Here is a 13,167-nt window from a genome sequence, read left to right on the forward strand (position 1 = left end):
TTTAGTAGAAATACCCTATCAAATATTAGTTTTCCACATAGTCATAGATATTCAGTTGGATGGATATTAATTAATTTAGACAGTACCCTACTGATGGACATCTACATTGTTTCTAATTTTTTGTTGTTTTAAAGAATGCTAAAGAAATGTATTTGTACAAACCATATAAGATACAGGATGAATTCCTAAAAGTAGGATTATTGGGGCAAAAAATATGTGGGGTTGTATGTGTGTGTGTTTAAGTAGATATTGCCAAGTTTCTTTCCAAAAAGATTATACTGAGTTGTGCTCCTAACAGAACTTTTAGTCACACCTCCATCAGTGTTGGAAATTATTTTTATGAGGTTCAGAATTTTTTCTGGATAATTTTATAAGTTAAATCTTCCATGTGAACTTTACAAATCAATTTCTAAGGAATAATTTTGAGAAATTTTTTAACATTTGTCTTACAGGTCAGTTTATAATAAATTAACTTTGCCTGTGTAAGATACATCTTTCCATTTTAGTTATGTCTCTTGTGAACTTCAATAAAGATATTAAACAAATAGTCCATCTTTTTCATTTATTACTATTTATTAATCACTTACTATGGCATTCCAGTGAACTCCCACTTTTGTCTCATACTGAATTGGCCTTTCTGTAGATTTCTATGGCATTGTCTATATATACAAAATATATATATATTTCAATATCTTAGTAAATATTTAACTCCTCTTGGTATCAGTTTATTAATTTGTAATGTGGTAAATATATAAATTTTGCAGAATTAGTGGAGAATTAAGCATAATTATTAAAAGTTCTTGCTTCTCACCTGGTATGTTCGGAATGGAACTGCTATTCGTATCAACACCATCATCATCAATATGTGAAAAACCACAGGAGTCAAGGTGACTACTTTGAAAATCACTAAATTTCATTTGGAATTTTATCTTAATTTATAAGCCACCTTGGTGAAGGGAAAGTAGGATTTATTTATTCCCTACAGTGTGCTGGTGCTAGGGAAGAGGACTATGCCATAGTTCTTGTTCTTAGGAAGTTTACAGTCTTGGTGAGGAAGAAAGACAAGTAAATCAGTGATTGAGATACAATGTGGTAAAGTCCTGAGTTAAAGGTAGTCACTGAGTTATATAGGTGCATAGAAGAGGTGAATTTAAATAACTATATTAATCCTCAGCTATTCTGCATTTTTATCCCATTTTTGGGAATAATAACACTAAAGCCATAGTTAAATGACTTAAGGCCACATAGCTACTAAATGGAGGAACTGGTAAAAGGATTAACCTAGGTCCATCTGACTCCAGTGCTTCTGCTTTTCCTTTATATATTTTAAACAGTTCAAAAATATAAACTTTTTTTACCCAAAATAGGCTTTATAAGTTTCTAGTTTTAGAAGTAGTTTTATAGAAAGTGCTAATAGGTAAGGAATATACCCCACTAAATTTCAGATTTTTAATCCACCTCCTACCAGCTTGAGGCCTTTATTATTTCTAGTTGAGATTGTTAGCTCACTTAAGTTAGCTTTGGAGGGCCTTTTGTCCATTTTTTAATTGAAGTATCATTGATGTACAATCTTATATTGGTTTCAAATATACATCACAGTGGTTCAACAGTTACCCATATTATTAAATCCTTGAGCCCTTTTAGTGCGGTTACAATCTGTCAACACTGGAAGATGTTACATAATTATTGACTGTTTTCTCCATGCTGTACTTCCATCCCTGTGACCAACTTATATTACGATTGGGAATTTTAGCGAGGGGGAATTTTGTCTTTTGAGGAATGTTAGCAAAATCCTGTGTCTTTGTGTTAAAATCAACATCTGAAAATGTCCACATTTGTTTAAGTAGGTGAGCCTGAACCCAGAGCTGTACATACGGTTTATCAGAATGTGTGGAGGTAAAGCCATCTGAAGGAAATTCAAGACCACAAAATTTACTGACTGAAATACATTGTATTGTTCATACCAAGAATAAGTGCATTTGGAGAAAGATCTTTTTATTCTGCTAAATCATGATGGAAGCAGAAGAGCAACATCAGCCATGGAAGACAACCTTCTACTCAGAATTACCTAAAGTGGTGAGAATCCATCCACAGAATTCTGGAGTGGGTGCTAATTATAACGACTTCTGTGTTGTTGTTTTTTTCCTTCACAAAACAAAAGTAAATTTTATAGGTGGAATTTGTAATCTTTAAAAGTTATATAACTATATCTATTAGGAAGTTTGCCTAATATGGACTACAAACCCAATCAGGTACCTGATAGGATGCTATGAATCTAGTGAATACTTGAGAAGTTTTGACTGTGTTCTTTTGTTTTAGGAACTTCATGCCCACTTGAATGGATCTATTAGTTCTAATACCATGAAGAAATTAATAGCCAAGAAGCCAGGTATTAAAATCCATGAACAGATGACGATGATTGACAAGCAAAAGAAAAGAACTTTAGAAGAGTGAGTTTAAGGAGGTTGTGGATCTATTTTTTTTCTCCATTACTATTTTGAGACTGTATATGGTATTCAGAATTCAGATTTTAGTAGTTAAAGGAATAGGGTAGTGATTTAGGGTGGTGAGCATAACTTGACATCAGCATTTTATCCAGCTGTCAGACTTGACAGTTTTTTAGTGATTTATGTTATTTGTGAAGTTATACTTAAGACTTGAAAATACAGGCTTATCAATTTTTCCCCATTTTCTGCTGTCAGTGGCAGGGGTAGAGGATGTGGTGGGGAGTAGGGGTGGAGAAGGGGAACTATTTAGTTTCATTTCATTTGGTTTTTTAGTGAGTTTTCTTGAGTGACAAGTTTGATAAGGGTATGTTGAAACTTTCCATGTTGCAGATGTTTCCAGATGTTTCAAATTATTCATCAGGTTACTACCAGCCCTGAAGATATTCTAATGGTGAGAAACAATGTAATTTTTATAAAGGCTTAAAAATTGTTTTGCCCTTCTGTTACACACCAACTTTTGCTTTCATCATATATCAGGTGAAAAATGTTTTCTGCTTTTTTATGGCAACTCTTCTCAAAACCAATGTAAGACATTTTGCCTAAGAGCTAATATCAAAAGACTACATCCTTTGTTAAAAAAATATGAGAAAAGAACCAAGGTCAACATCAATTAGATAGAGGACACCATGGAGGAGAAAATCTTGTCCTGTTTTCCATATGTAACATCATATGAAATATGTGACCACAGATGGGCATCTCTTTTATAAGGCTTTACCTGTATTGCTTGGGATGCTTTTAACTGCTTAGGTAGACATCACAGAGAAAGAAGAAGCTCATGAAGTGCTTAGAGATTGAATGATTAACTCCCAGGGAAATGGTGTTTTTCCTCTGGGGATGAAGGACTAGAGGACACCACTGTGTTTTCTTATCTGAAGTTCTGTGATACTAGAGACTGACAAGGAAGACTGGCTTCTGTATCACTGATCTGAACAGGATGGCATTTTAAAATGTCCATTTAAATGGAGAGAAGCAAAATCCTATCCGTGTTCTTAACCATTAGAAAAAATACAGAGTATAAGTGTAAGTCAGGAAAGAATTCCCCTCCTTGGTTGAGACTGATCCTCATGATAAGTATTAAGTAAATCAGTCACCTTTGGGAGGAGAGTTAGCTCCACAAGTTTAGTCCACAGAAGTTGATGAGTTCCCGCAGTGCTAAAGATGAGGCGATATAAAGACAGACTGACATGGTCCCTGCCCCTGAGGAACTGATAGTTAGCTTGGAGAGACAGACCCAGAAATCCAACATAATGAGGTAAGCTCTGTGTTAGAAACATGCACAGGGATTTACTGGAACCCAAAGGTGCACTGTCCAATCAGCTGCTCAACAGATACCATTTAACAATGCTAGGAATGTGAACCACAGGAGTTCTATCTCATTTTCTGTTGCTGAGTGTAATGGAGCAAAACTGATGAACTTCTAGATTTTGAGAGTTTAATAGTCCATGGCTATGATAATGCCATGCTCATGTTTCATTCTTGTCAAAGTTGGTAAAAAGCTTTATTAAAATGTGAGGAATTAAGGTTCTGTGCATTTGACTTACTGCTACTGGGATGAGCACCTGTAGGTGGTTCAGAGGATGACAGATGTCCCAGAGGGTGAAATTAATGACATTTACATATAATAAATGAACCACATGGGAGTAAGTTAAGAGATTGTTTGTAAATGTGGGTCTGGGCATGTGGGATCACTTAACAGTCTAGTTAAGGTGACCTGAATGAGTGTAATATCAAAGAGATAGGATTGGAATGAGACTATTAATATTACATGTGCCAGACAACTATACTCAAGACTACTTTCTAAGATCGGTATTTTTATTGTTCCCTTTATGCAGATGAAAAAAACTGAGGCCTGAAGAGGTTAAATGTAATTTATTCACTTACAGAGAATTAGTGCCAGACTTGACTCTCTCTCTCTGGTTCCAGAGCCAGTGTTCTTTCTCATTCAAGATAACCAGTCTTACTGTCCTTTGAGTAAGGAGAAACTTAACTAATTTGTGATGTACTCTCTCTGAAGAAAGAACTTGAATAGATGTTCTCAGTCTAGAGCATAGGAGAGGAAAGCCCAAGGAGCAAAGAGCTTCCCTCAGTACCAGTTGCTAGGTGGAACAGAAAAGGCTGAATCTGGCAGAAACAGGTATGGATCCAGAGAAGTGTTCTTGGGCGTAGGGTAGGGCTGATGCCACAAGCCTCACCATGGCCTAGAGCACTCTCCCTCCCACTGCTCTTACACGTGCCAGCAACTTTCTGTTTTACTTGGTTTCACAGGTGCCACTAGGAAAGGAGGTGCCCATTGTACCTTAGTAGTAAAAGAGTAGATACAATCCCTTCAGTCACTCAGAAGGACTGTCACTTCATGTCCTCACTTTCACCATTGCTGTCAGAGCACCCGTTAACATATAGGCTCCTGCATTAATCTCATGTAGAGTGAGTTGGCCTCCCTCGGTCTGTTCAGTTCTGGAGCAATGCCAAGATGCCTGTTCCTCAGCTTGTAAGGACAAGGCCCACACACCCTGGGGGTGGCGGGCAGCAGTGCCACGGGGTCCAGGGCCTGCAGTGATGGCTCAGGCTGCAGGGTTGCACTCAGTGGTGGGGAAGAGGGTGTCTAATTTGGAATGCTGTTGTGTTGCCTGGAGCTATGTACTCTCTAAGGCTGACTCTCCGGATGTGGTGAATCTGAGCCTCCCAATATATTTATATTCCTTTTTCGTTTTCATTAAAAAAAAACAAACAGATGAGGCCCAGACGTTGGATTGCAGTGACTCCCCCATGATAGTGCCACCCTGTCAGGCACCGTCTGCACAAGCAGCCAACCCTTGTTCCTTTGCCTGGATGCTGCACTTGCATGTCCGTGTGCATGCGTGCAGTCAAAGCAGGTTAAGATGATGTCAACTGTAAGGACTAACTGGGGCTGTTTGTCACAGCATTGCCAACCTAGTCCTTTTTTCTAGATTGGGCATTTTTTAGGATTGATAGAAGAGAAGGAAAACATACCTTCATTCAGTCTTTAGGTATCATTTACTCTGGTCATTTACTAGTTCTTGGATTACTGAGATATGTGCTACATACAATTTTATTCATTATTACCCCTTTTCTTTGCCTCAGAGGATTTTTCCTAAGTATTTCTGGGGAAAATTTAGCCCTGCCTGAAGAAACTCTTGACAAGTACATCTTATTCCTAAGTAACTTGATTGAGAACCTTGAACCATGACTTAAATGGTACATCAGTAATATCTAATCATTTTAGCTACTTATTTCCACATGTACCTTCCTGGTACTGCACACACTCACAGATGGTTTAAATTTTGCCTCATTTCTCTGTTTTATCAATCTGTTGTTATGAATATTAGGAAGTAGAGAAATGGTTAAAGTGGCTAAAAGAAGAGAAGAGAAATAAAAGATGTGGATAATGTGCAAATTTGAATTTAATGTGAGAATGAGGGGACTTTGAAAGCTATTAGAAATGTCCTAGTTCTGTCACAGGCTCCACCAGGGGTGTGACAAAGTGGATAATCTTAACAATTCAGGGGACTTCAGTATTCCTTCCGAATCAAATTTAATGCATGAAATAAGGCTGTAACACTTGGCATTTTCATTGGGACCCATGCATTAACATTAGCAATATTGTGTACATTAATTATCAGGTCACAAAAGATGTCATTAAAGAATTTGCAGATGATGGTGTTAAGTACCTGGAACTAAGGAGCACACCCAGAAGAGAAAATGCTACAGGTAGAATTTAATTACTCTCCAGCAAACATGCTTTTTTCCATTTGCTTTTTGATCATTCATGTATTTGCAAGTTGAAAATGTGAAGCACTTACTTTACACTGTTGTAAAAGTAGAGTCAACAGTCCAATCTTCTGATGTACATTAATGATGTCCGTTATTAATGAAAGAGTTATTCTTAAGTTAAAAAAATCAGGTCAGATATTATCTGTTTAAGGGAAATGAAGAGGCCTGCAAAAATTAATTTTATCCTGGTTTGTTTTTCTCACTATGCTCCTTATAGTTGTATCTCTTAGAGGCTAATTCTTGCTCTCTGAATCAAGGGTGCTTGGGAGACAACGCCACTGAGTGGACGCAGAATCATGTTTTATGACAGTCACTGAATTGACGGTTGTTCAGTCACTCTCAAAATGATAGTATCTTAGACCAGGAACAAGCTGTCATGTTATAAAACCTTCCTGGATAGAAATGACTGGATCTCTATTTAGTCTGGAGAAATTTCTTGGGACCTTTCTATAAGAGCATCATCAGGAGATATTTTGTAGTAACACTGAGTCCTTCTTAGTACCTTGTCTGTTACCTGAAGAGGCCCTACCAGGTCATCTCACACCCTGATGTGTAGCCCAGTCATCATTCAGGGGGCAAAGTTTTTTAAACTATACACAGTAAAGTAAATATTGAAATGGGACAAGCAGAAGATTCTTATACTGGTAATGAGAGTAGTGAAAGGGAAGGAGAGAAGAAACCACTTATTAGAGCCAATTTGCTCTTTGAATGGAGTCAAAGGGAGATGTTAACCTAAAAATGCAACAGTAAGGGAATGGTTAAATAAAGCTTAATGGAACATTAGGCAACCATTAAAAATACATGCAAAGAACACTTTAGTGATACGGGGATATGCTCAGAAGACAGTGTTAAATGACTGAACAGTAGCATCTCATCTATTTAAAAAATGTATATGTATACTTAGAAAAACAAAAATGATGGTTTTATCTTTGGTGGGATTACAGATGATTTTCCTTTTTTATTATTTTCTGAGTTTCACTGGTGATTTTCCACCCAAAGTAGGTATTTTATAGTTGGGGCACAGAGTATTTCAGAGGAGGCTGTTCTGGAAAGTCCCCCAGAAGAGGATGACGTGAGCATCCAGACTTGGGAGCACATCTCTACTGCCCTGGACAAGAAACACAACCTGAGCAGAACTAAAGAAAAAAGAACACAGGATAGAAGTTTTTCCTGTACTAATGGGAAAACATTCTGCCAATAGAGAAAAATCATTTTTGTTGTTTTGTTTTTTAAGGACAAGCCTTAGAGAAGGGCATAATGTTCTTGTTTTGTTTGAACAAGCATTTATAATTTTTCCAGCAATTTCTGAGAGTAGTTCTATGTCCATTGAATCTAAGGATAATTTTTAAATACGCTTGTGTTTTGTATGTCTTCTTTTTTCTTTCTTTTTTTTTATTAAGGTATCATTGACATACACTCTTATGAAGGTTTCATAAGAAAAACAATGTGGTTACTACATTCACCCTTATTATCGAGTCACCCCCATGCCCCATTGCAGTCACTGCCCATCAGTGTACTAAGATGCCACAGAGTCTCTACTTGTCTTCTCTGAGCTACACTGCCTTCCCCATGACCCCACACTCACCATGTGAACTAATCATAATACCCCTCAATCCCCTTCTCCCTCCCTCCCCACCCACCTGCCCTCTCCCACCCCTCCCCTTTGGTAACCGCTAGTGCCTTTTTGGAGTCTGTGAGTCTGCTGCTGTTTTGTTCCTTCAGTTTTGCTTCGTTGTTATACTCCACAAATGAGGGAAATCATTTGGTATTTGTCTTTCTCTCCCTGGTATGTCTTCTTTTTCATTTAATTTTTCTGGTACTTCAATTTTTTTTTTCAGTTTTATTAAAGTACAATTAGCATTTACTAAAATGTACCCATAAGAGCTGTGTTGTATGTCATCTTTAACCATGTTCCTGTTACAACATGAACTGATAATGTAATTGTTCATATAGGCATGCTAATGTTGAAGGATGAAATAATCGATCTCTTTACAAATGTTTTATTTGTGTTCTTTGCAGGAATGACTACAAAGACTTATGTGGCATCTGTACTTGAGGGTATAAAACAGTCCAAACAAGAAAACTTAGACATTGATGTTAGGTAAGAAGCATTGTACCTTAGTGGTCACCATTTTAAAACTAGAGTGTGAAAATGTTACTATTTTGATCATGGGTATTTTGGATTTTTATAAATCACCCAATAACTAATTTTTATCTTATAATAGAAAGAAAACAGAATTAAAAATGCTGTTGTTTAAACTTAAGAATGCAATTCTGATTTAATTCACATGACAATAAAATTCTTAGTACTGTGGCTCTAGTGAAGTATGGCTTCAGCTAAAATCTAGACTTCTTACTGTGACATATAGGTTCCACATGGTCTGGCTGCCTTGCTTACTTCAACAGCCTCATCTGGACCATTTGTCACTTATTATGTACTGGTCTGCTCTCTGTTCCTCAAATAGCCCCAAATTGTCCCACCTCAGCACCTTGGTACTTTCTGTTACCTTTACCTAGAACATACTTCCACCATATCCTTGACTTCTCATTATTTAGGTCTCAGTTTGGCTACCACTTTCTCACAGGAGTCTTATCTGAAGTGCCCCTACAAAATCCTCTAGTCACCTTGTTTATTTTCTTCATGGCACTCTTCTTAACAATTATCTTGTTTTATTTGTGTATACATACTCACCCACTAGAATGTAAATTCAGTGAGGCCAGAGACCTTGTCTTCTGATTCACCTCTGTACCTCCAATACTTAGATCAGAGCTGGTACATAGTCAGGCCTCACTAAGTCGTTGAAGAACACAAGAAAGCTAACTGTATAGTTTCTGGGTATAAGATCTCTCAAAATAAGTTTAACTAGACCAATACCCCAATACAAAAACACAAAAGACAAGAATTCAGAAAAGAAGACATACAAGTGGCCAATAAATATATAGAAAACTATTTAAACTCACTAATCAGATAATTGTAAAAGAAAATATTACAGTGCCATTTCAGTAGTTCTCCCTTCCCCCAAAAGAGAGTAATAACCAGGGTTTGTGAATTTACACATTGCTGGTGGGCATATGTAATTAATAAAACCTCTCTAAAGAACAGTATATATTAAGATCTATAAAAAGAATTTACCCTCTGACTCAGTAGTTGTCTTCTAGAAATGTATCCTAAGGAAATAGGATTTATGTGTAAGAGTCTTCATTGTTGTATTACTTTAACAAAAAGGAGAAAACATCCTAAAATGTCTGGCTATCAGGACAATTATATTATGTTCATATGATTTATATTGTTTTCTAACATTATTTAATGGCAGGGGAAATTAAGTGGGGGAAAAAAAGACTCCTTTTATATATAGTTGATCCACATTTTGTAAGTAAATGCTAGAAGAATTAATTTTTGTGTGTGAATATATTTTTGTGTGTGAATAAACAGATAAACTAATAAATGCTGGAAGAAAATTATACAATATTAACAGGTTCTCTGGGTATTAGATTCCTTGTAGAATTCCAGCTCATATATGAAGAATGAATTTGTATCAGCTATTCGATACATGTTAGAATTAGAATATTAATAATTTTTAAGCCACCTACGAAATACTGCTGCCAAAAAATTGAATCTGATCTAATTAAGCCTCTAGCCTAGATTCAATTTCCAATTTATAGGAAATACAAGAGGCAGGAGAACATGGTAGCAACACAGGGGTTCAATCAATAAAATCCAGACAGTGGAAAGCTTTGTAGAATAAAAGACCTGGTTTCTTCAGCAGGTAAATTCAAGAAAAGAGGTAGGGAGTAAAGGGTGGGGATGTAGAGGGGATGGCTGTAAATTTTAAAAGATTTAATAGACATGGACCAACACAATGTGTGGACCTCAGTTGGATTCTGAATCAAGCAAACTAAAAAAACAAATACATGAACAAACAACCATGAGACAATGAGAATTTTGAACACTAGCTGGATATTTGATACTATTTAGGAATTTATATCTCATTCCCTCTGGCAAAATAAGATGTCAGGTTTGTACTTTTCTTAGTAAGATATATTACATGTAGCCTGCATACCTTTCTGGTCATACTTATATTTATCTTCTTTATCTGCACTATATTCCTTTTCAACTGTATTTTTCTTATATTAAAGGTATTTAATAGCAATCGACAGAAGAGGTGGCCCTTCAGTAGCCAAGGAGACTGTTAAACTTGCTGAAGAGTTCTTTCTTTCTACTGAGGATATAGTTCTTGGCCTTGACTTCAGTGGTGACCCTACTGTAAGTTATTTTCCCTAAATACATTTTATTTCTAAAAGGTAGAATCAGTTTGGGATGAGGATTAGTTAGAGCATCTTGCATTCTCTCAGAGGTCCAGCAGACTCTTTGTGTGGATGAAGCCCTATTCTGCCCTGGATAACCAGAATGTCTACAGCAACTGTTCTTAGCCAGGGTTCTGTGAAAGTATTAAGCCCCCTAAAAAAGAAAAAAAGACTTGCATGACAATATTATTTTCTGAATTCTTTTAAAGACGGTACCATTCTACATACGTAGCAGAGAAGATAATTCATTACATACGATCCATGTGTAATTATGGCTAGGGATAATTATCTTATAGAATCCCCAATTGAGAAAAGCTGGCTTAGAGCTTCTTGAATGTCATATTCAAGCAGAGTGCTTCACCTGTGACACTCTTGACACTTTGGGCCAAATCATTCTTTGTTGGAGGAGGATTTCCTGTACTTTATAAGACATTAAGCAGCATCCCTGGCCTCTACCCACTAGATACCAGTAGTATACTGCTACCTGTGGCAACCAAAAATGTTTCTAGACATTGCCAAATGTCCCTTGGGAGGGGCAGAATCACTCCTGGTTGAAAACCATTGACTCAAGAGAATCCCCTGAAAGTTCTTATGGCTTTGACTAAACTGGACTGTTCTGTTCTTGTGTGATCCATCTGGTAGGACCTTTACTAATCATGGAGGTTCCTGAATCAGATGGGTTTTCCTTCTTAGCTGTAGATATGTCATATCGTACATATATAAAATTTGGTGACTGCTCTGTCTTCTTTAGCTGATACTTAAGATTCTGGAGAACAGTGTGTCATTGACAACTTTGTATTCCCTAAAGTGTCATGCTTTAAAAACAAAATGTATAAATGATTCAATCTGCCTTTTTTTCCCTGCCATTATTTTATTCCTATCATTATTTTATACCCAGTTCTTCAGTTTGCCAGGAATTCTTATGTATCCTCATTTTAACTTTCATCTTCAAGGTAGGACAAGCAAAAGATTTCCTGGAACCCCTGTTAGAAGCTAAAAAAGCCGGCCTGAAGTTGGCATTGCATCTGTCCGAGGTAAGTAATATTGTAAAATTAGGCTGGAAAGGATAGATTACAATGGAAATAATAATTTGCAAATGGCTAAAAATTAACCTGGTTGGACCATAATTTTTAGAGGGGGGTATTTTTAATTGTCAATTATAATGATAAAGGCATGGTTCACTTTAGTCTTTCTTGTTACTGTTTTTATCTTTTTGTGATTCCTGGGTGTGGCTGTTGATTTGTAGTATAGCCCTGTCATTAAGACAGCTTAACAATGTCTTGATAGAGAAAATGCATGAATTTCTATCATCAGCCTTGTCATTGGCAAGCTGACACTGAGAAAATTACCAGTTCCTCTCACTTGTCCTTATAGAGGAAGGGACTTGATTATATCACATGCACTGTCAAGAAGGGAAATAGCTCATCAGGAGATCAGGTGCCCCTCACCGCCCCAGCAACTTGGCAGCATGAACACAGCGATAGATAATGGCTGGAGAATAGTCACTTTATTAATAAGCACATCCCTGTAAGGCAAATAAGGGACTCTATCTACTGCACTTGTCCCTATTGCACAGATGGATTTGCTTTCTGTCTCAGTATTTCTACCTATTTGTTTCCCCCCTCTTTTTTTTTCCATACAAAAAGCTGTACATAATTAATGTATACAACTTGTTGAGTTTGGATTTGTTTTTTAAATGCAAGAAATAATACTTAGTCTACTTACCTCACAGAGCTATTGTGAATATTAGAGAGGCAATGTATAAAGGTTGAGTGGCATCATAATTTCAAGGTTAAAGAAAAAAATTAAAGCTTCTTGTCAACACTGGTGTTTTTCATGTCTGTAGCAGAGTCAGTAATCTAGTGGCAGAACTTACAGTCTAGGGTCCTTATTTCCACACTGATCAAAAAACTCTTTCACACATAGGACACCCTCAAGGTGACCTAACTGACACTAGATTGAAGGCATTGGTCAGTGTAATGGAACAGCCAGCATGTATTGCTGTAACTGCCATCTCTGGTCCTTGTACATAACATCAGATTCTGCTCTCTATCTTAGTTGTTGTTGCTTTACTTCTTTGATCCACTGGATATGAAACATTTCATTTCAAGATGTAATGGTCATTTACCTTTAAGGCTATCCAGAAGATGAACACAGCTAGACCTTTTCAAGGTGGTTGTAGTATGTACGCAGCTAGCCATGTCAAAATAAAACACTAGCATACTGTATCTGGAGAGTCGGAGCCCTAGAGTCTGTCAGAGCCAGGTTTCACCCTTACCTCTACCATTCACTAACTCTATGACCTTGTACAACTTTTTAAAAAAGCTTTATATTTTTAACTACAAAAGTTATATGTATGTGAAGAAAATCCAAGTACAGAGAAGTAAAATGTAGAAGGAAAAAAATAAAAAATAAAAGGTCCCCCCTTCCCATTTCAGTTCTGTTCACTCGATCCATTTGTTTTGTATTTATATTTTTCCATATGTTTTCTAATATATATGATCACATATACACAATGCAGAACCATAAACATATAGGGTTGTGGGGTTTTGTTTTTGCAAAT

General features: G+C 36.7%; 1 protein-coding gene across 7 annotated transcripts in view; it reads left to right on the forward strand.

Moving 5' to 3' along the window:
* Positions 1 to 13,167, forward strand: part of MAPDA (N6-Methyl-AMP deaminase) — a 36,313-nt gene that overhangs the window by 12,635 nt on the left and 10,511 nt on the right. For 2 of the 7 annotated variants that reach the window (XM_073211715.1, XM_073211711.1), the window contains exons 2-8: positions 1,848 to 2,076; positions 2,320 to 2,450; positions 2,838 to 2,898; positions 6,149 to 6,236; positions 8,319 to 8,400; positions 10,437 to 10,563; positions 11,558 to 11,638. In XM_073211715.1, coding sequence (XP_073067816.1) covers positions 2,011 to 2,076; positions 2,320 to 2,450; positions 2,838 to 2,898; positions 6,149 to 6,236; positions 8,319 to 8,400; positions 10,437 to 10,563; positions 11,558 to 11,638 — 636 coding nt within the window. In that variant the 5' untranslated portion in view covers positions 1,848 to 2,010. Of the gene's footprint in view, positions 1 to 764; positions 888 to 1,844; positions 2,077 to 2,319; positions 2,465 to 2,837; positions 2,899 to 6,148; positions 6,237 to 8,318; positions 8,401 to 10,436; positions 10,564 to 11,557; positions 11,639 to 13,167 lie in introns of those variants that run through there. The other 5 variants (XM_073211712.1, XM_073211713.1, XM_017665239.3 and 2 more) reach the window with 5 other exon arrangements.

This window comes from Manis javanica, chromosome 8 (genome assembly GCF_040802235.1).
Source record: "Manis javanica isolate MJ-LG chromosome 8, MJ_LKY, whole genome shotgun sequence".
NCBI classification, from domain to species: domain Eukaryota; kingdom Metazoa; phylum Chordata; class Mammalia; order Pholidota; family Manidae; genus Manis; species Manis javanica.